The sequence below is a fragment of the Tachyglossus aculeatus genome, unplaced genomic scaffold, assembly GCF_015852505.1.
Source record: "Tachyglossus aculeatus isolate mTacAcu1 unplaced genomic scaffold, mTacAcu1.pri SUPER_34, whole genome shotgun sequence".
NCBI lineage: Eukaryota > Metazoa > Chordata > Mammalia > Monotremata > Tachyglossidae > Tachyglossus > Tachyglossus aculeatus.
In genome coordinates this window covers 2,740,442-2,763,642 of record NW_024044839.1, presented here as the reverse complement: position 1 = coordinate 2,763,642, position 23,201 = coordinate 2,740,442, and the positions used below count along the sequence as shown (strand labels likewise).

At 46.3% G+C, this 23,201-nt stretch overlaps 1 protein-coding gene across 1 annotated transcript in view; it reads right to left on the bottom strand.

Moving 5' to 3' along the window:
* The window catches only part of RNF213 (ring finger protein 213), a 115,666-nt gene extending 97,114 nt beyond the window's left edge, over positions 1 to 18,552 (bottom strand). The window contains exons 1-12 of the mRNA XM_038741969.1: positions 18,419 to 18,552; positions 13,678 to 13,841; positions 11,290 to 11,952; positions 10,907 to 11,097; positions 8,488 to 8,646; positions 7,408 to 7,604; positions 6,370 to 6,653; positions 5,935 to 6,203; positions 4,929 to 5,117; positions 3,449 to 3,647; positions 2,322 to 2,377; positions 1,200 to 1,335 (exon numbers count right to left, since the gene is read on the bottom strand). Of these exons, the coding sequence (XP_038597897.1) occupies positions 1,200 to 1,335; positions 2,322 to 2,377; positions 3,449 to 3,647; positions 4,929 to 5,117; positions 5,935 to 6,203; positions 6,370 to 6,653; positions 7,408 to 7,604; positions 8,488 to 8,646; positions 10,907 to 11,097; positions 11,290 to 11,952; positions 13,678 to 13,841; positions 18,419 to 18,515 (2,604 nt within the window). The 5' untranslated portion in view covers positions 18,516 to 18,552. The remainder of the gene's footprint in view (positions 1 to 1,199; positions 1,336 to 2,321; positions 2,378 to 3,448; positions 3,648 to 4,928; positions 5,118 to 5,934; positions 6,204 to 6,369; positions 6,654 to 7,407; positions 7,605 to 8,487; positions 8,647 to 10,906; positions 11,098 to 11,289; positions 11,953 to 13,677; positions 13,842 to 18,418) is intronic.
* Between the last annotated feature and the right edge of the window lie 4,649 nt (positions 18,553 to 23,201).

The following is a 23,201-nucleotide window of genomic DNA, read 5'->3' as shown; positions in this document are numbered from 1 at the left end:
ATGACGAGCTTCCAGTCTATCACGTTGTATCCCCCCAGCGCTTAGAACAGTGCTTTGCACATAGTAAGTGCTTACCAAATGCCATCATTATTATTATTATAATTATTATTATTATTACAGATGGGTAGGGTATATATGTTTGTACATATTTATTATTCTATTTATTTATTTATTTTACTTGTACATATCTATTCTATTTATTTTATTTTGTTAGTATGTTTGGTTTTGTTCTCTGTCTCCCCCTTCTAGACTGTGAGCCCACTGTTGGGTAGGGACTGTCTCTATATGTTGCCACCTTGGACTTCCCAAGCACTTAGTACAGTGCTCTGCACACAGCAAGCGCTCAATAAATACGACTAATTGATTGATTGGAAAAGGGAGAATAATAACATTACTGATAATAATAATGATAATATCGAATAATGATGTTAAGGGAGAATAATAATAATGATAATAACGAATAAAGGTGTTTATTAAGCACTTACTATTTACATTTTTAATGCTGTCTGTTAAGTGCTTACTATGTGCCAGGCATCGTATTGAGCGGCGGCGACCTGATCCAAGCTAATCAGGTCGGACACGGTCCACGTGCCCTCAGACTTAACGCCGAGCTCTGTACTAAAGTGCTGGGGTACGAGGGACAATAGGTATTGAATCCCCCACGTTGCAGATGATGGAGTGGGGGCACAGAGAAGTTAGGTGACTTGCCCAAGGCCACACAGCAGGTAAGTGGTGGAGCCGGGATTAAAACCCAGGTCCCCTGATTCCCGGGCCCTTTCCACTAGATTACAGTGCGAAAGATAGGAAAATGCCAGTTGAGGTAGTTGGCAAGCTCAGAATTTGAGGTAAGACACTTTTTACCTCAACTGTAAGAAGACACTTTGAACCCAGCGGACCCTCGCTCTATCCACTAGACCGCCCTGCTTCTCACTAGGCTTAGAACGGTGCTTTGCACATAGTTAGCGCTTAACAAATGCCATTATTATTATTATTATTATTACTAGGCCATGCAGCTTCTGGACTGTGTCCAACCTGATCACCTTCTACCTACCCCGGTTCTTAAAACAGTGCCTGGCATATAATAAGCGCTTAACACAGACCGTTTTTAAAAAAAACTAGAGAATTCAAGACACTCAGGCCTTTAACGACCCACAGTGAAACCGAAGAATGAAGCATTGTATACTGTGACTATTACTCACCACCGATGGGGCAGCCCTTGTAGCTCTGGCTACGATCTTGGCGGATAAGGCGGGCATGCACAAGTAAAATTCTTTCGTGGCTTTGCAGACGGCCTCGTGGAGTTTTGAGCACATGAGCAAGTCCTCCTGAAGGATACTATTACACACAAAAAACAAAAAAGAAAGAGGAGGGAAATTGCTTCTACGGCACCGGTTTTCACAAGCAGCACAGGCATTCAGGGGGAGAAAAAAAAAAGAAAATCAACAGGGCCACCGCAGGGTTCGTTGTCGGCAAGGAATATGTCCAGAGACCTTGTTCTGGACTCTCCCAAGGGCTTAGCCCAGTGCTCTGCACTTGGTAAGCCCTCGATAATAATGATAATAATAATAAGCAACCTAGGCTGTAAGCTCATTACTGTGTGCAGAGACTATAATAATAATAATGATAATAATAATAATGGCATTTATTAAGTGCTTACATGTCTACCGACTGTACTGCACACCCCCAAATGCTTAGTCCGGTGCTCCGCACAAAGCAGGTGCTCAGTAAATACCACCGCCTGCTTTCACTCGATCGTTTTTACTGAGCGCTTACTGTGAGCAGAACGCCGTACTAAGCGCTTGGGAGAGTCCAAAAGGACAATAAACAGAAGCTGCTTTAAGAGAAGCAGCGTGGCTCAGTGGAAAGAGCCCGGGCTTTGGAGTCAGAGGTCGGGGGTTCAAATCCCGGCTCCGCCAACTGTCAGCTGTGTGACTTTGGGCAAGTCACTTCACTTCTCTGGGCCTCAGTTCCCTCATCTGGAAAATGGGGATTAAAACTGTGAGCCCCCACCATGGGACCTGATCACTTTGTAACCTCCCCAGAGCTTAGAACAGTGCTTTGCACATAGTAAGCGCTTAACGAGCGCTCCCCCTTCTAGACTGTGAGCCCGCTGTCGGGTAGGGACCATATCTATATGTTGCCAACTTGGACTTCCCAAGTGCTAAGTACAGTGCTCTGCACACAGTAAGCGCTCAATAAATACGATTGAATGAATACCAGCATTATTATTACTATTATTATTAAACAGACACATTCCCTGCCCACAACGAGCTTACAGCCTAGATTGCTCATAAAAAAGACACTATGTTTAGGTCACTTACCTTTCTTGATTACTGTCCATGATGTCCAGCAGCTTTATTAGAATATCGCTGATGGTCTGGAGGAGCAAAAAGAAGGAAACAGGAGGAAAAGGTGAAAAAAGCGGAACCCATATATGCCTATGGGGAAATCCGTCAAAATACAGAAATCTATCCATCAAGAAATAGGGATGGCAAGCCAACTTGTGTTAATTTTTTTTTTCCCTCTTGTCCTGGAGTTGTGAAAGGGAGGCTAACAAACGTGCCTTGCGTCAGGATGAATTAAAAGCACGGCCCTTTTCCCTCAGCCAGAAGTAACAAGATCGTGTCTACTTCATCCTCAAACTTCTGAGCTAAACGCAGAGAATTCAAGTACTTAACTCCGCAAACTATCAGTCAGTCACAGGTTTCCACTCTTGGACTGTCAGCTCCTTGTGGGCAGGGAATGTGTCTACCAACTCTTTTATAATGGACTCTCCCGAGCGCTTAGTCGAGTGCTCTGCACACATTAAGCGCTCAATAAATACCACTGATCGACTGAGGCCTCAGAAGCAGCGTGGCTTAGTGGAAAGAGCCCGGGCTTGGGAGTCAGAGGTCGTGGGTTCTAATCCCACCTCTGCTACTTATCAGCTGTGTGATTTTGGGCAAGTCACTTAACTTCTCCACGCCTCAGTTACCTCATCTGTAAAATGGGGATTAGGACTGTAAACCCCAAGTGGGACAACCTGATTACCTTGTATCGACCCCAGTGCTTAGAACAGTGCCTGGCACATAGTAAGCACTTAATCACCGTTATTATTATTATTCTCCGTGCCTCAGCTACCTCATCTGGAAAACAGGGATTACGACCGTAAGCCCCACGAGGGACAACCTGATTACCTTGTATCTACCCCAGCGCTTAGAATAATGCTCGGCACATTGTAAGTGCTTAACAAATACCATCACTTTTCTTTTTCAAAGTATAAGCTTGTGTTTACTATCAAGATGCAGTGTGGCTTAGTGGCGAGAGAACGCAGATCTGGGAATCAAGAGTCCAGTTGCTTCTCTACGTAGACAGGCTTCCTCTCTAGATTGGAAGCTCCCTATGGGCAGAGAACACGGCTACCATAATCAAAATCCAAATGATGGTTTTGATTCATCGATCGACAAACCTCCTGATTTGTGTAAGAGATGGTCATTTTCTGGAGTCGATACCAAGTTCCCACGAGGCAGTCGCGGAGGTTGGCTGGAAACTCGGTCATGTAGTTGGCCAAGCTTTCCAGAGGCAGCAGGAAGAACCAAGATCGGAACAGCCTCTGGTCTGCCTTCAGCAGATGCTTTTTCCTCTTCATGAGGTGCTGCAGTTCGTTCCTGAAGCACCGGAAAGAACGAGGCTTTAAAACGGAGCGTGAGAAGAATAATAATGGTATTTGTTAAGCGCTCACTATGTGCCAAGCACTGTTCTAAGCCCTGGAGTAGATACACGGTAATCAGGTTGCCCCACGTGGGGCTCCCAGTCTTAATCCCCATTTTACAGATGAGGTCACTGAGGCACAGAGAAGTTAAGTGGCTTGCCCAAGGTCACACAGCAGACTAGTGGCGGAGCCGGGATTAGAATCCATGACCTCTGACTCCAAAGCCCGGGGTCTTGCCACTAAGCCAAGCTACTTGAGGTGGAGATGCCATGTCAGAGGGTCAGGAGGGGGGCTGAGCAGACAGAGAAGGGAAAGGGCAGTTATTTATTCATTCATTCATTCAATCGTATGTATTGAGCGCTTACTGTGTGCAGAGCACTGTACTAAGTGCTTGGGAAGTCCAAGTTGGCAACATACAGAGACAGTCCCTACCCAACAGTGGGCTCACAGTCTAGAAGGGGGAGACAGAACAAAACATATCAACAAAATAAAATAAACAGAATATGTACAAGTAAAATAAATAGAGTAATAAATACATACAAACATATATACATATATACAGGTGCTGTGGGGAAGGGAAGGAGGTAAGGCGAGGGGAATGGAGAGGGGGAGGAGGGGGAGAGGAAGGAGGGGGCTCAGTCTGGGAAGGCCTCCTATGGGTTGAGTACCTGACTGGAAAACCAGTGAGACGCAGTATGGCTTAGTGGTTAGAGCCTGGGCATCAGAAGGGCCTGGGTTCTAATCACGGCTCTGCCACTTGTCTTCTGTGTGACCTTAGGCGAGGCAGTTTGCTTCCCTGGGCCTCAGTTCCCTCATCTGTAAAATGGAGATTAAGACTGGGAACCCCTTGAGAGACAGGGACTTGGTCCAAACTGATTAGCTTCTATCTACCCCAGTGCTTAGTACAGTGCCTGGCACATAGTAAGTGCTTAACAAAAACCATGAAAAAAAACCACCCAGAAGTCACTTCATTTCTCTTAATCCTCTTGTGTACTGCCTTCCAAGCGCTTAGTGCAGTGCTCTGCACACAGTAAGCGCTCAATAAATACCATTGGTTGATTGATACTCTGGGCCTCAGTTTCCTCCTCCTTCTGTAAAATAGGGATTCAACTGCCATACAAAAAACCCCCAAACCATCGGTGAAAAGCCCTCCCAAGCCACGTCAGGATCTTCCGCCCCGGGGAGCTCCCGGATGCGGACTCGGGCCGAGCGGGAGGGAGTAACGGGGATGGCTCACTTCTTCCCCAAAGGCCTGCGGTAGTGGAGGCCCTCCAGGCCCGCCCACGACTCCTCGGGCTGGTTCGGAGGGAGCTGGTCTCCGGGGAAGGGCTCCGCAAAGAAGTGGAAGACAGGGAGGACCCACACCCAGTGATGGACTTCCTTGCTGATGCATTCCCTGCAGAGATCCTTCAAGGATTCTTTCATTCTACAACGAGAGAACGGGAGAGAGAGAGAGAGAGACCAGAATTGATGGTAGCCAACAGTCCAACTTAGTGTTAAGGAAGGGGTCCCATGGGAGGGGAGACGCTGCTTAACAACTAAGGTACTTGTTAAGAGCTTATTCATTCATTCGACTGCATTTATTGAGCGCTTACTGGGAGCAAAGCCCTACACTAAGTGCTTGGGGGAGGACAATACAACAACAAACAGACACATTCCCTGCCCACAACAAGCTCACAGCACTGTTCGAAGCGCTGGGGTAGATACGAATTAATCAGGTTGGACACAGTCCCCCATCCCACACGGGGCTCACACTCTTCATCTCCACTGAGTAAGCGCTCAATAAATACCACTGTTTGAATGATCATTCTACATCTTCTAGACTGTAACCTCCTTGTGGGCAGGGAGTGTGTCCCCCATCCCACAAGGGGCTCACACTCTTCATCTCCACTGAGTAAGCGCTCAATAAATACCACTATTTGAATGATCACTCTACATCTTCTAGACTGTAACCTCCTTGTGGGCAGGGAGTGTGTCCCCCATCCCACAAGGGGCTCACACTCTTCATCTCCACTGAGTAAGCGCTCAATAAATACCACTATTTGAATGATCACTCTACATCTTCTAGACAGTAACCTCCTTGTGGGCAGGGAGTGTGTCTACCAACTCTGCTATATCGTCATATTGCCCTCTCCCAGTGCTCTACACTCAGAGCATTCAGTAAATACCACTGATTGGACGGTGATCCGGCTGACACCCTCCTCTATTTTCAATCGTCCTCCCCAATCTCTGAGGGCCCATACCTTGGAATCCCCGAAAACCCCTCCCTGGTGAGTGACAGTTCTTGTTGCAAGGTATCTTGAGACATAGAGTCCAGGCAGAGGAGGCTACAGAGCTTGAGCATATCCTCTTTGCTGTACAGAAGCTCGAACTGTTTGACCAAGTTGAGGATAATCAGTCCCATCCGCAATTTACTCTTCACCGGAAGGGTGTCGGGCAGAGGGTCGGTGGCGTTCCTCTCCAAAAAGGGTGAAATCAGACTTTTCAGATAGGTCCACACCATCTGCTTCACCTAAGCCAGAGGGAGGAAGAGAAGAAGGAAAGAGGTTCAGCGGACAGGGTTTGGGCATTCAAGGACTCGAGGGATCCTATCGCTCGAAAAACCTCCCGTTTCACAGCGCTCCGATAATAACGACGATGACGGAGACGGTATCAGTGAATCCGCCTGGTCCGCTTACCTCTTTTTCTTCAAATCCAAGATCACTCCAAAATTTTGCCCCTTTTTCGTAGACCATGGGCCTTCCCACCACAAAGAGGAATTGAGAAAACTGGCTGAATAAGCTCTTCACATTCTCAGGGCTCCAGGAGCTGAGGATGCTGAAGATACTCTCTAGCATAATTTCCCCAGCAATGTGCTTCCCTTTAACCACATTTTTTTTTTCATCTGAGAACAGATTCTTGACCTTCTTGAATAGACCTTCTTCGGGCTTCTTGCAGATTATGTCATCGTACTGGTGCCATTCTAGAAATTAAAAAGAGAATTTAAAGGGTGAGATCCGATTGGCACGCCCAACCTGGCATGGCCTACTGGAAGACGCCCAGGGCCGAGAGTCAGGGGACCTGGGTTCTACTCCAGGCTCCACCAGTTTCCCGCTGTGTGACTTTGGACAAGTCACTTCACTCCTCTGGGTCTCGGTTCCCTCGTCGGCAAAATCGGGACTCCATCCCTGTTCTCCCTCCTACTAACATGGACTGCATCCCTCAGTTCTTGGATCTACCCCAGTGCTTAGTGCCTGGCACATGGTAAGCGCTTAACAAATACCATATTAAAAAAAAAAGAGCAGTGGGAAAAGAGAACACTTTTCTCCTGGAATTAATTCTTGGCATCTGTCTCCTCCACTAGAGGAGCCCGGGGTGGGCAGGGATTGTCTCTCTTGATTGCTGAATTGAACTTTCCAAGCGCTTAGTACAGTGCTCTGCATACAGTAAGTGCTCAACAAATACGATTGAATGAATGAATGAATGAATGAATGAATGGGGCTGAGAGTAAGGAGGGAGACAGGTATTAAACCCCAACTTGGCGAACGAGGGGACTAAGGCCCAGAGAAGTGAAATGAATTGCCCAAGGTCACACAGCAGGTACGTGGTGGAGTCAGAAATTGAACCCGGGCCACCTGATTCCCAGGCCTGGACTCTTTCCATTAGGCCCTGCTGCTTTTAGGTACTTTATCTTAGCCGAAGCTTTGGCAGCAATACTGTCGTAGCTCCTAACTCACCTCCTGCAGTAACCAACGACGATTTTATGAACAGACAACGATTTACGTGTTCGAACGACTCCTTCTTTTTGTAGATGAATTCATACTCTGAGGCTGCATTGCAGACCAAGAAATATTTGTACGGGATACTCTGATCCAGCTGATCCTTGGAAATGGTACACAAACCCTCAATGAGGAACCCATGTTCTCCCAAGTCCCTGGAAACAAAATAAGAGACGGAGGGGTTTTCTTCTTTATTTATAATGGTATTGGTTTACTGATGGTGTTTGTTAAGCGCTTACTATGTGCCAAGCACTGTTCTAAGCGCTGGGGTAGATACAAGGTTATCAGGTTGTCCCACGTGGGGCTCACAGTCTTAGTCCCCATTTTACAGATGAGGAAACTGAGGCCCAGAGAAGTGAAGTGACTTGCCCGAAGTCACACAGCCGACAAGTATACTTGTACATATCTATTCTATTTATTTTATTTTGTTAATATGTTTTGTTTTGTTCTCTGTCTCCCCCTTCTAGACTGTGAGCCCACTGTTGGGTAGGGACCGTCTCTATATGTTGTCAACTTGTACTTCCCAAGCGCTTCGTACAGTGCTCTGCACACAGTAAGCGCTCAATAAATATGATTGATTGATTGATTGACAAGTAGCAGAGCCGGGTTTAGCCTTTCCTATGTACCAGGTCCCGTAATAAGCGCTGGAGTAGATATAAGATTATCAGGTTGAACAGAGTCCCTGTCCAGAGAAGCAGCGTGGCTCAGTGGAAACAGCCCGGGCTTGGGAGTCAGAGGTCATGGGTTCAAATCCCGGCTCCGCCAATTGTCAGCTGTGTGACTTTGGGCAAGTCACTTCACTTCTCTGGGTCTCAGTTACCTCATCTGCAAAATGGGGATGAAGACTGAGCGCCCCACGTGGGACAACCTGATCTCCTTGTAACCTCCCCAGCGCTCAGAACAGTGCTTTGCACATAGTAAGCGCTTAATAAATGCCATCATTAATTCATTAATTAATAGAAAAACAAAGTTGTGATCTGGAAATCTAATGGTCAGAAACCCAATACCCCATCTCAGAGAGAACCGAAAGGAACTTACTTGCTGAAGTTCAGCTCACAGACATTTTCCTTCCATTGCTCTCGCCCCAAGGCTGGCCCTCCCCTGATGAACACTTTATCTTGCTTAAAGTTGAAGTTGAAATGTCTCGAGATGATGGCATGAAAGAAGACTTGGATCCCTCTGCCGGGACTCAACGGTCTGCATCGAAAGGAAGAAAAAATAGAAAAAATTTAAAATAAACACCCGCCTGCCACTAGAAGGCTGCAACCGAAAACACACGTAATGCCTCCCTGCTTTTTCATTCATTCATTCAATGATATTTACTGAGCGCTTACTGAGAACTTGCAAATTTATCACGGAGAACTGGATAAAAACCTCTCCCGGGGAAAACGGGGAACAGCACGGGGGTCTTATTCGTCTCTTAAAGTTCGGCCAAACCCACGAGCCATCAGAGTAAGCCCCTTCTCACATCTTCTCTCCCTGTTTTGAGAAGCAGCGCGGCCTAAGAGCCTGGGCCCTGGCAATCAGTGGCCTTGGGTTCTAATCCTGGCTCCGCCACTCATCCGCTGAGCCACTTCACTTCTCTGGGCCTCAGTTCCCTCATCTGCAAAATGGGGATTCAATCCCTGTTCTCCCTCCTACTTAGACCAAGAGCCCCAGGTGAGGCTGATGTTTTTGTAGCTACTCCAGCACTTTTAGTACAGTGCTTGGCACACACTATGTGCTTAATACAATCATAATAATACGTGATAAATAACATTAAGAATGGTGTAATATATTGTATAATGTACTACTAGTAATATAAAGTAAAGTGCTTGGCACACAGTAAGTGCTTAATACAATCATAATAATACGTGATAAATAACATTAAGAATGGTGTAATATATTGTATAATGTACTACTAGTAATATAAAGTACAGTGCTCGGCACATAGTAAGTGCTTAATACAATCATAATAATACGTGATAAATAACATTAAGAATGGTATAATATTGTATAATGTACTACTAGTAATATAAAGTACAGTGCTTGGCACATAGTAAGTGCTTAATACAATCATAATAATACGTGATAACATTAAGAATGGTGTAATATATTGTATAATGTACTACTAATAATATAAAGTACAGTGCTCAGCACATAGTAAGTGCTTAATACAATCATAATAATACCTGATAAATAACATTAAGAATGGTATAATCTATTGTATAAAGTACTACTAATAAAATATTATTATTAATAGAACATATATAATTATATAATAGAATATAATTATATATACTGATATGTTATTGCTATTAACAAAATCACAGTAAATAACATTAAGAATGGTATAATATATTGTATAATGTACTACCAATAAAATATTATCATTAATATAATATATAATTATATAATGCAATATAATTACATATACTGATGTTATTGCTATTAACAAAATCACAGTAAATACCATTAAGAATGGCATAGTATATTGTGTAATGTACTACTGATAACATATTATTATTAATATAATATATAATTATGTAATGCAATATAATTACATATACTGATATGTTATTGCTATTAACAAAATCACAGTAAATAACATTAAGAATGGCATAATATATTGTGTAATGCACTACTGATAAAATATTATTATTATCATATATAATTATATAATGCAATATAATTACATATACTGATATGTTATTGCTATTAACAAAATCACAGTAAATAACATTAAGAATGGCATAATATATTGTGTAATGCACTACTGATAAAATATTATTATTATCATATATAATTATATAATGCAATATAATTACATATACTGATATGTTATTGCTACTAACAAAATCACAGTAAATAACATTAAGAATGGTATAATATATTGTATAATGTACTACTAATAAAATATTATAATTAATATAATATATAATCATATAATGCACTATAATTACATATACTGATATATTATTGTTAACAAAATCACAGTAAATAACATTAAGAATGGCATAATATACTGCATAATGTACTACTAATAAAATATTTTTATTAATATAATATATAATTATATAATGCAATATAATTACATATACTGATGTTATTGCTACTAACAAAATCACAGTAAATAACATTAAGAATGGCATAATATACTGCATAATGTACTACTAAAATATTTTTATTAATATAATATATAATTATATAATGCACTATAATTACATATACTGATGTTATTGCTATTAACAAAATCACAGTAAATAACATTAAGAATGGTATAATATATTGCATAATGTACTACTACTAGTACATTATTTATATTATATAATATAATTTAATTGTATATACTGATGCATTATTACTATTAACAAAATCACAGGACACGGCCCGTCTGAGAACGGTAACCGTCTGCCCAAAGGCCACGATCCTCGACGCTGAGGAAAAATACCCACATTGGCTTTCTTCTACGCCGTACCTCATTTTGAGCGCGCTTTCGCTAGCCTTCTTGTTCTGCTGCTCCTTGGCATTTTTCTGACTGCCCGAAGCTACGGCCGCAGCGTAGTTCTTGGGCGCTCCCTCCGGCTTGGTCACTTGCGGGATCCCGCCCTCGGTTTCTCTCAGCGACCCCTTCCTCGTCTTAGCCGGCTTGTTCTTCGCCTCCGCCTCCTGGAACCGGCAAACGAATCCCGAATCACGGACCCGGGAGCGGGGGCTGGGGGGTGACGAGGCGGAACCCCGCTTTAGCGGACGGCTGCGCCCACCGGGACAAGGAATGACCGACTACCGCCACGGGTCCGGAGGATCCTGGGAACGGGCCCCCCACCCTCGAAGACCACAGGCTCAACGCGATCCACTTGCCTTGGGCTCTGGGGCGCTGGCTTGCGGTTTCGAAGCGTTGGATTTCTTTTCTTCGGGGGGGACCCCCTTAGATTTGGGAGGGGGCCCCTTCGGGTTGGGATCCTGGTGGGGAGGACTGGCGGCTTTGGTTGGAGGGGAAGTCTGCTTGGAGCCATCCCCCTGAGAGGCCTCGGGGACCCGGGGAGTCGGCGAGGCGCCGCCCTCCTTCCGTTCTCGGTCCCGGGGGCGGCCCCGGTCCCCGTTTCCATCGGCCTCTTCCGTCCGCTCGGCGGGAGCGCCCTCCTCCCGCACACCCCCCGGCCCGTCTCCTTCCTTGCCGACGCCGGCCGGTCCCGCGGGAATGCCGGAGTCCTCATTCCCTTTGCTCTCTTTGGGACCCGGCCCCTCGAGCTGCCTCTCTGGCTCCGAGGGCTCCGGGATTCGATCCCCTCCGGCCTGGACCCCGTCGCTTCCGGCAGAAACCTGGGGAGCCGGGGGGGTCGACCCGTTCTCGGGCGCTGGACCGTCTTGAGGAACGCCTTGGGCATCCGGGACCCCCAAGCTTGAAAGGGAACTCAGACTCGATGGCTCCGAACTGGACAGGGATGAAGAATTGGGCTCGGTGGAATCAGAGGAATTCTTGTTCTTTTTCTTATTTCTATTCCTCTTCTTCTTCTTCTTGCTCTAGAATGGAAAGAGGAAAGTTTTACGCACTTCCCGCTCACCAGCTGGATAGCGTTTGCATTTCATCTCGAGCAGCGTGGCCTCGTAGATAGGCCTGGGGGTCAGAAGGACCTGGGTTCTAGTCCCGGCTCCGCTACTTGTCGGCTGTGTGACCTCCGGCAAGTCACTTCATTTCTCTGGGCCTCAGTGACCTTACCTGTAAAATGGGGATTAGGACTGTGAGCCCCGTGTGGGACCAGGACTGTGTCCACTCTGATTACCTTGTACCTACCCTTAGGACAGTGTTTAGAACAGTGGCTGCCATACAGTAAGCGTTTAACAAATGCCATAAAAAAACCCCTTCAAGTACCCCTCTGTTTCTTAACGTTTACTCCATCAACAGTATTTACTGAGCACTTGCCTAAGGGTGTCGAGTACTGTATTAAGCGCTTGGGAGGGTCCAATATAATACATTCAATCAATCGATGGTTGATTGAGCGCCTACTGGGTGCTGAGCTCTGTACTGAGTGCTTGGAGGAGTCCAATATAACAAGGTTGCTACATGCGATCCCTCCTCACAAGAAAGCCCATCTCCACCAAGAGGCCTTCCCGGACTAAGCTCCACTTTTCCTCATTTCCCATTCCCGTCGGCTTCACGCCAACTTGCTCCCTTTGCTCTTCCCCCATCCCAGCCCCACAGCACTTATCATCATCATCATCATCATCAATCGTATTTATTGAGCACTTACTATGTGCAGAGCACTGTACTAAGCACTTGGGAAGTGCAAATTGGCAACATATAGAGACAGTCCCTACCCAACAGTGGGCTCACAGTCTAAAAACTTATGTCCAGATCTGTAACTTTCTTTACTTGCATTGATGTCTGTCTAGACTACGAGCTCGCTGTGGGCAGGGAATGTCACTGTTTATTGTTGTACTGTACTTTTTAAAATGCTTAGTACAGTGCTCTGCACACAGTAAGCGCTCAATAAATACGATTGAATGAATGACTGAATGAAAGGAACTTACAGCCTACAGGAGACAGACATAAAGCGTGGCTCAGTGGAAAAGAGCCTGGGCTTTGGAGCCAGAGGTCATGGGTTCAAATCCCGGCTCCACCAATTGTCAGCTGTGTGACTTTGGGCAAGTCACTTCACTTCTCTTTCCCTCAGTTCCCTCATCTGTAAAATGAGGATTAAGACTGTGAGCCCCCCGCGGGACAACCTCATCACCTTGCAACCTCCCCAGTGCTTAAAACAGTGCTTTGCATATAGTAAGGGCTTAATAAATGCCATCATCATTATTATTATTATTCGATCTAGCCACCACCTAAACCGTCCCCACTTCCACGGGCCGACATCCAGTTGCCCCATCTGAGAGGAAGTGGAAGTGATGAGGCTGAAAATTGGAAGAAGAGAATTTGGAGAAGCAGAGAATAAAAGGTTGAAGGCCGAGTCTCCGTTTGCAAAATACTGTTATGTCTGTTTCCCCTCTTGAGAACGCACGCTCCTGGAGGGCAGGGAATCGGACTTGTGCTTCGGCTGTATTGTAGGACAATGTACTGAAGTCGCTTCACGTCTCTAGGCCTCAGTTTCCTCATCTGTACGGTGGCGATGGAGCACCTGTTCTCCCTCCCGCTACGACCCCGAATCCCGTGTGGAACCGTGTCTGTGTCCGCTCTGACGGTAGCTTCCCCGGACAAATCTCAAGATACGGATGATAATGCAGGAAACCCCGGAGTCTTACCCCCTGCTGAGCCAATGAGGCGTCCGATACGGATTCAGCCGGACTGCCCTGCCGATCGCCACCGGAAGCCGGGATCGAAGGAGGAAGATCTTCCACTTTCAGTTCTCCGCCGGCCTCCATTTCCACCTCCTTCGGGGTGGAGGCCTCAGGGCCGCTGCTGTTTTCTGCACAAAGATGAAGGAAAGCAGATAGGGAAGCAGCGCGGCCTAAGGGCTCGGGCCCAGACCTGGGATCAGAAGGACCTGGGTTCCAATCCCGGCTCTGCCGCCCGTCTGCTGGGTGACTGTGGGCCAGTCACTTCACTTCTCTGGGACTCGGTTGCCTCATCGGTAAAATGGGGATTAAGACCGGGAGTCCCGTGTGGGGCCTGGACTGTGTCCAACCTGATTTGCTTATACCCACCCCAGCGCTTAGTGCAGTGCCTGGCACATAGTACGTGCTTAACAAATACAATTATGATTATTACTATTACCACCTACCCCGGAGCCTAGTACAGTGCCTGGCATTATAAACATTCAACAAATACTGTGATTGTTGCTGTTAATTAAAACTCCTACTGCTGGAACCCTTGGAAGACAAAAAAAGCAGTTTTCCAGCCTCTGAAGTTCCCATTGGCAAGGAGACATTTTCCCTGGAAGACACAATACTCTTCCATCTTGAGAAGCAGCATGGCTTAGCGGGAAAAAGCCCAGGCCTGGGCATCAGAAGGACCTGGGTAATAATCCTGGCTCTGCCACTTGTCTACAGTGTGACCTTAGGCAAATCACTTCACTTTCATTCAATTCAATCGTATTTATTGAGCGCTTACTGTGTGCAGAGCGCTGGACTAAGCGCTTGGGAAGTCCAAGCCGGCAACTTATAGAGACTGTCCCTACCCAGCAACGGGCTCACGGCCTGATGTGTAACCTTGGGCAAATCGCTTCACTTCTCTGGGCCTCATACAATCAATGGTACTTTTTGAGCGCTTACTACGTGCACAGCACTGGAGTAAGCGCTTGGGAGAGTCCAATACAACAGAATTAGCCAACACAGTCGCTGTCCAGCATCAGTTTTCTCATCTGCACAAATGGGATAAGGCACTTGGCTTTTTCACCCCTGTTAGACCATGAGCCAGGTCTGCCAATTGTCAGCTGTGCGACTTTGGGCAAGTCACTTCACTTCTCTGTGCCTCAGTTACCTCATCTGTAAAATGGGGATTGAAACTGTGAGCCCCCCACGGGACAACCTGATCACCCTGTAACCTCCCCAGTGCTTAGAACAGTGCTTTGCACATAGGAAGCACTTAATAAATGCCATTATTATTATTAGCATGTATCTACCCTAGTACTTAGTATAGTGCCTGCTACTTAGAAAGCACCTAACAACCTAACCTAACAGAGAAGCAGCATGGCTCAGTGGAAAGAGACCGGGCTTTGGAGTCAGAGGCCATGGGTTCAAATCCCAGCTCCGCCAATTGTCAGCTGTGTGACTTTGGGCAAGTCACTTCACTTCTCAGGGCCTCAGTTCCCTCATCTGGAAAATGCGGATTAAGACTGTGAGCCCCCCATGGGCGCTTAATAAATGCTATTATTATTATTATTATTATTAAATACCATAAAAAATACCCTCTGACAACAGGGGTCCTTCAAAACTCAGTTCTAGATCCCCTTCTATTCTCTCTCTACCCCCACTCCCTTGGACAACTCATTTGCTCCCTGGCTTCAATTACCACATCTATGTGGATGATTCCCAAACCTACATATCCTGTCCCGACCTCTCTCCTTCCCTGCAACTTCACATTTCCTCCGGCCTTCAAAACCTATCTACTTGGATATATTTAAATTCTATATTATAAATTATTTATCTGTTCGTATCGATGTCTGTTTCCCCCTCTAGACTGTAAGCTCCTTATAGCAAGGGAACTTGTCTGCTAATTCTGTTGTATCGTACTCTCCCAAGCTATCAGTGCATAGTAAGAACTCAATAAATATGATTGATTGAAAAAAGAAGCTAACAATATAGCTCAGTTCATTCTAGTATCTCTTGAAATTAAAATCACACTCAAAAAAATCAAGCTGCTACAAAAAATGCTAGTAATGTTGGCCAGTGAGCTACAAAGTGTTGTTTTTTTTTTCTTAGGAGAGTAGCAAAAAAGCTGTCGGGGGATCAACCCCCGAATTTGGTCACGGCCCAGCAAAAGCTGGTTTTATGCTAGAATTTTATCTCCCGTGGTAGTTTAGTCAAGAGAGATATCATTCCTGAATGCTAGATGTCAGCAGTTGACTAATAACTATAAAAATGTTTAAGGAGTTGGCTCGAGAGATTAGAAAACCGAAAGGAGCGGGGAGGAGATGAAGTGACATGTGGCCCGTTCCTTGCTCAGTTTCTACCACCTACGGAGAGTTTCTATGGCTCAAGTGCAATGAAACCACTATCTCCCACCGATAATACTCTAATAATTTTTACCGTGGTATTTGATAAGCGCTTATTACATGGTGAATACCATCGGATCTCTGTCCCACATGGGGCTCCCAAAGGCAGGCAAGTGGCAGAGCCGGGATGAGATCCTGGGTCAGGCCAGAGCTCTTTCCACTGGGCCAAACTGCTTTTTTACATATCAAATAGCCCCTCCTTAATCCTAAACTTCCCCAGGGCTTGAATGGATGTATAGATAGCTATAATTCTATTTATTCTGATGGTATTGACACCTGTCTACTTGTTTTGTTGTCTGTCAACCCCCTTCCAGACTGTGAGCCCGTTGTTGGGCAGGGCCCGTTTCTATATGTTGCCGATTTTTACTTCCCAAGCGCTTAGTACAGTACTCTGCACACAGTAAGCGCTCAATAAATACGACTGAATGAATGAATGGCCCCGCACCTAGTGGAGAGCGCCTGAGACTGGGAGTCAGGACACTGGGGTTCTAATTCCCCTTCCCAACAACGGGCTCAAAGTCTAGTTATATTGTTATATCGGACTTTCCCAAGGCTCAGCCAAGTGCTCTGCACGCTGTAAAGTGCTCAATAAACATGACTGATTGAATCTCGGTCCCTAGGAAGCCCTTAAAAGACCACAATCATTACGCTTCCCCACGCCTCAGTTTCCACTTCTGCAAAATGAGGATGAAATGCCTGTTCTTCCTGCTCCTCGGATGTGAGTTCCAAGAGGGCCAGGAACTGTGGCCGATCACCTTATAGTGCATCTACCCCAGCTCTTAGCACAATGTTTTGCCCATGGTAGCCTCCTACCAATACCACAGTTATTATTACTACTTCTCTGGGCCTCAGTTTCCATATTAGTAAAAATGAGGATTTTACCCGTCCTCCTTCCCCCTTGGACGGATCCCCAGATCGGACTGTGTCCAACCAGCTTGAATCGTAACTCCCCCCAGCGCTTAGTACAGTGCCTGGCACCTAGTAGGCGCTTGACAAATGCCACTGTCATCATTCTGTTCAATCTATTGAGCGCGTATTATGTGCAGAGTACTGTACTAACCACTTGGGAGAGTAGGTCACTTCCATCTCTTCTAGACTGTAAGCTCATTGTAGGCAGGGAATGTGTCTGTTTATTGTTCTATTGTACTCTCCCGATCGCTTAGTGCAGTACTTTGCACACAATTAAGCGTTCAATAACTACGACTGAATGAATGGCGTCCTCTCCCAGGCGCCTAGTAATAGGGCTTGATACCCAGGAGGCAATTGGTCAATGCCACTGACTAATTGATTACTTGTCCTCCCCGCCAGAACCCCTTTCTCTCCCCGGTCATTCATTTAATCGTATTTATTGAGCCCTTACTGCGCACAGGGCACTGTACTAAGCGCTTGGGAGAGGACAATACAGCAATAAACAGACACATTCCCTGCCCACAACGAGCTGGCAGTCTAGAGGGGGCGGCGGACATGCTTGGCTCATAGTAAGCGCTTAACAAATATCATCATTATTATTAGTAATAGAAATAAATGACAGATATGGACATAAGCGGTGTGGGGCTGGGAGGGGCGATGAATAAAGGGAGCAAATCAGGGCGACACGGAAGGGAGTGGGAGAAGAGGAAGGGAGCGGGGGGCATCCTCAGCATCAGGACCTGAGACCCCATCGGCTTCCCACACTTAGTAGACATGCTTGGCACATAGTAAGCGCTTAACAGATCCCATCATTATTAGTAATAGAAATAAATGACAGATACGGACATAAACGGTGTGGGGCTGGGAGGGGTGATGAATAAAGGGAGCAAATCAGGGCGACACGGAAGGGAGTAGGAGAAGAAGAAAGGAGCAGGGGGCATCCTCTCATCCTTACTTGGCATCAGGAACTGAGACCCCATCGGCTTTCCACACTTAGTACAGACATGCTTGGCACATAGTAAGCACTTAACAAATGCCATCATTATTATTAGTAATGGAAATAAATGACAGATACGGACATAAATGGTGTGGGGCTGGGAGGGGCGATGAATAAAGGGAGCAAATCAGGGTGACACAGAAGGGAGTGGGAGAAGAGGAAAGGAGCGGGGGGCATCCTCTCATCCTTACTTGGCATCAGGAACTGAGACCCCATCGGCTTCCCACACTTAGTACAGACATGCTTGGCACATAGTAAGCGCTTAACAAATGCCATCATTATTATTAGTAATAGAAATAAATGACAGATACGGACATGAGCGGTGTGGGGCTGGGAGGGGCGATGAATAAAGGGAGCAAATCAGGGCGACACGGAAGGGAGTGGGAGAAGAGGAAAGGAGCAGGGGGCATCCTCTCATCCTTACTTGGCATCAGGACCTTAGATCCCATCGGCTTCCCACACTGGCTGCAGAACTTGGGGCTGTCATCCTTAGAGAAGTGGTGGCAGTGAGCGCACTTCATGTCCACGGAGAAAGGTGTCCCTGCCGGTCACAGTTTCAGTCGCCTATTTATGAGAGGAAGGAAGTCACCCTGCAGCCGGGTTAGATAAATGAATCACGGGTCACATGACCACCCTCCTCCTCCGACCCTTCCCGGTCCTGGCTGAGTTTCGTTTTCTAGTAAGTGAAGTGGTCAAGAACAAAAGCGTTCTCTGGGAACCTGGCTCTGCAACTGCATCGCTCCCCGGCCTACTTCCTCCTCCGCAACTTCCTCAACCCTGCACGCCTTTTTTGTCCTCTTGATACCAGCGGATCTCTTATGGAGATTCCCTTCCTTATTCAAGCAACGAGCTAAAAGTCTGGTGGATTAAACCCAGTGGATTAAAGACTTGATTCCTCTCCATCCTTTCCTCCATCCTAGCCCTCTCCTCTCCATCCAAACCGCTACCCTACTCGTTCAATCTCTCATCCTAACCCGACTGGATTACTGCATCAGCCTCCTCTCCCATCTCCCATCCTTCTGTCTCTCCCCACTTCAATCCACACTTCACACCGCTGCCCAGATTATCTCTGTGCAGAAACGCTCTGGGCATGTTACTCCCCTCCTCAAAAATCTCCAGTGGCTACCAATCGACCTACGCATCAGGCAAAAACTCCTCACCCTCGACTTCAAGGCTGTCCATCCCCTCGCCCCCTCCTACTTCACCTCCCTTCTCTCCTTCTCCAGCCCAGCCCGCACCCTCCGCTCCTCTGCCGCTCACCTCCTCACCGTGCCTCGTTCTCGCCAGTCCCACCATCGAACCCGGGCCCACATCCTCCCCCTGGCCCAGAATGCCCTCCCTCCGCACATCCGCCAAGCTCGCTCTCTTCCTCCCTTCAAAGCCCTACTGAGAGCTCACCTCCTCCGGGAGGCCTTCCCACACTGAGCCCCTTCTTTCCTCTCCCCCTCCTCCCCTTCCCCCCCCGCCTTACCTCCTTCCCCTCCCCACAGCACCTGTATATATGTTTGTACATATTTATTACTCTATTTATTTTACTTGTACATATTTATTTTATCTGTTTTATATGTTTTGTTCTGTTGTCTGTCTCCCCCTTCTAGACTGTGAGCCCGCTGTTGGGTAGGGACCGTCTCTATATGTTGCCAACTTGGACTTCCCAAGCACTCAGTCCAGTGCTCTGCACACAGTAAGCGCTCAATAAATACGACTGAATGAATGAATGAATAAAGCTAATCAGGTTGAACACAGTCCTTGTCCCACGTGGGGCTCACGGTCTTTATCCCCCTTTTACAGATGAGGAAACGGAGGCTCAAAGAAATGAAGAAACTTGCCTAAGGTCACGCAGCAGACAAGCGGTGGAGCTGGGATTAGAACCCAGGTCCTTCTAACGCCCAGGCCCATGCCGCTTCATACTCAGCATCTGATTTCACCTCTTTGACCCCAAATTTCCCAAGATGTCAGCTGGAGGGGGCTTGGTGTTTTTATCCAAGAGGGTCTGGAAGTTACCAAGCAGAGCCTTCTTGTCAAGGCGAGCTTCCAGGCTGTGGGTAAAACAGGCTGCCTCAGGGTGAGGAGGAGAAAGGGTGTGGGGAATTGTTTGGCACACCCCGAGCAGGCCGATGTAGAACGACCTTCTAGACTGTGAGCCCACTGTTGGGTAGGGACCGTCTCTATATGCTGCCAACTTGTACTTCCCAAGCGCTTAGCACAGTGCTGTCCACACAGTAAGCGCTCAATAAATATGATTGAATGAACTGAATGAATGAATGACCTCCAGGAGACACAAAGGACCCAGTGTCCGAGCAAACCCACCCAAGGTGGCCTGGTGGCTAGAGCTCGAGCCAGATGACCTTGGGTTCTCATCCCCTCCACCTCACCCTTCTCTATATGAAGGAATCCCAAGCGCTTAGTACAGTGCTCTGCACACAGTAAGCGCTCAATAAATACGATTGATTGATTGAATCCCGCTCAGAGTGTGAGCCTCCTGGGGCTCTATGATCAGTCTGATGATCTTGTATCTGCACCTGTACTTAGCAGAGCGCTTGGCCCCTAGTATTCATTTAATATCGTTATGATTATAAGAAGGAAATGCTGCATACTTCAGACCCAAACACCCCTTCCGGGTTGGAATGTGGCCACGCAAAAACTTGACTTTGCCCCTTGAGTGCAGGGGGCCAACCTTGTAAACAACAGGATCGGCTGTTTTCTTCTCTATGACTTCACCAAGGAAGGATAAAGGAAATAAAGCTAAAGAAAAAATGGGGCTTTCCATTTCCCCCATTTCGTTATCCAAAGGGGGCTATTTGCCGAGGAAAATTAATTGCCATCTGTGGCCAATTCCCTACCTAGATCCATAATCCTATTAGCAACACCAGCCCACTTCTTGCTGAGGTGAATACGGAGATTAAAATTGCCAAAGAGTTAACCTCACAACAGTTAAATACAGTGATTCAGACCCTTGAAAACTCTAAGGGGAGTCCTCAAATGGAGATTATTTATCTATATCTATATGTAATTATACATATATATGTATACATAGACACACACACTTTTTTTTTTAACTAAGGGCATGACACTTGGTAAAATTCACTTTTGCTGCAGAATCCCAGCACAGGAGCTTTGAATCCACTCACCGTGAAATTCCCCAAAGACCAAAAATTAGGGGAGAAGAGTTGCTTCTCCTCAGCCTTTAATGGGTTTGAGCGAAAATTTAGGCACTCCAAGCAAAAGCGGTCAGGAGATCAATCAATCAATCAATCGTATTTATTGAGCGCTTACTGTGCGCAGAGCAATGTACTAAGCGCTTGGGAAGTACAAGTTGGCAACATATCCAAGATCCCTTAAAAAAAAATCTTGTGCCATAACCATCACTCTACACAGAAGGGCAATATCAAGCTAAAGATTAGAAGCAGAAGCCCGGGCGTCATTAGGATCTGGATTTTAATTCCGGCTCTGCCATTAGTCCGCTGTTTGACCGTGGGCAAATTGCGTCGCTTCTCTGAGCCTCACTTACCTCATCTGTAAAATGGGGATATTAAGACTGTGGAACAGGGCTCGTGTCCAACTGGATTTACTTGTACCCACCCCAGCACTTAGTACGGTGCCTGACACACAGTAAGCGCTTAACAAATACCACAGTTATTAGCATTAAGTTCCTTTCAGGGAATTCCGGTGTTCAGGCCACTCTGTTTGAGTCAATCAATCAATCAATCCGTATTTATTGAGCGCTTACTGTGTGCACAGCACTGTACTAAGCGCTTGGGAAGTACAAGTTGGCAACATATAGAGACGGTCCCTACCCAACAGTGGGCTCACAGTCTAGAAGGGGATAATGATGGCATTTATTAAGCGCTTACTATGTGCAAAGCACTGTTCTAAGCGCTGAGGAGGTTACAAGGTGATCAGGTTGTCCCACGGGGGGTTCACAGTCATAATCCCCAGTTTACAGATGAGGTAACTGAGGCAGAGAAGTTGCGACTTGCCTAAAGTTACACAGCTGACAATTGGAGCAGCGGGGATTTGAACCCATGACCTCTGACTCCAAAGCCCGTGCTCTTTCCACTGAGCCACGCTAGGATCTTTCACCAGTCAATATTTCAAGCAGTCAGCTCCTTGTGGGCAGGGATTGTGTCTTCCGACTCTGTTGTACCGTCCTCTCTCAAGCGCTCAGTACAGTGCTCTGCACAAAACAAGTGCTCAATAAATACCACTGATTGATTTTTACTATTATGAGCAAGTGGATTTGTCTCTTCTATTAAAATCTTTCCTACCCTAAAACCTAGGCAACCTCTTAACCTTCTCTGACTTCTGAGGTGAAGCCTCCTCTTATCCCTTTAACCTTGGCCGATGGTATATTTTTTAATAAAAGTAGGACGGGGCTTCTGGGTAAGGGTTTCTAGGGGGACGGGATTTCATTTGGAAAATCAGCTAATTAAGAGGATGAAGAGAATGCGGACTCCATTATTTTAGAGAGTATTCAAACCAGGGCTCTGAGGGCTGCTTGCAAAATCCACAATGGTCATGGATCTTTGGACATTTGATATTCACCCCATCCTCAGCCCCACAGCGCTTATGTACATATCATTAATTATTTATTTCTATTAATAATAATATTAATTATGGTATTTGTTAAGCATTTACTATGTGCCAGGCACGGGTGGATACAAGCAAAATGGGTTGGACATAGTCCCCGTCCCATGTGGGAGAAGCAGCGCGGCTCAGTGGAAAGAGCCCGGGCTTTGGAGTCAGAGGTCATGGGTTCAAATCCCAGCTCCGCCAATTGTCAGCTGTGTGACTTTGGGCAAGTCACTTCACTTCTCTGGGCCTCAGTTCCCTCATCTGGGAAATGGGGATTAAGACTTCAAGCCCCAAGTGGACAACCTGATCAACTTGTAACCTCCCCAGCGCTTAGGACAGTGCTTTGCACATAGTAAGCGCTTAATAAATATCATCATTATTATTGTATTGATGTGTCTCCCCCAGCTGTAGACTGTAAGCTCCTTATGGGCAGGGAGTGAGTCTCTTTATTGTTGTACCGTACTCTCCCAAGCGCTTAGTACCATGCTCTAAAAGCGCTCAATAAATGTGATTGAATGAAATATGACTGAATGAAATATGATAGAACGAATGCTCACCAGAGCTTACAACACAGACCCTTCACTGCTCCCTCCCGCCCTGGACCCTGAGCTCATTCATTCAATAGTATTTAC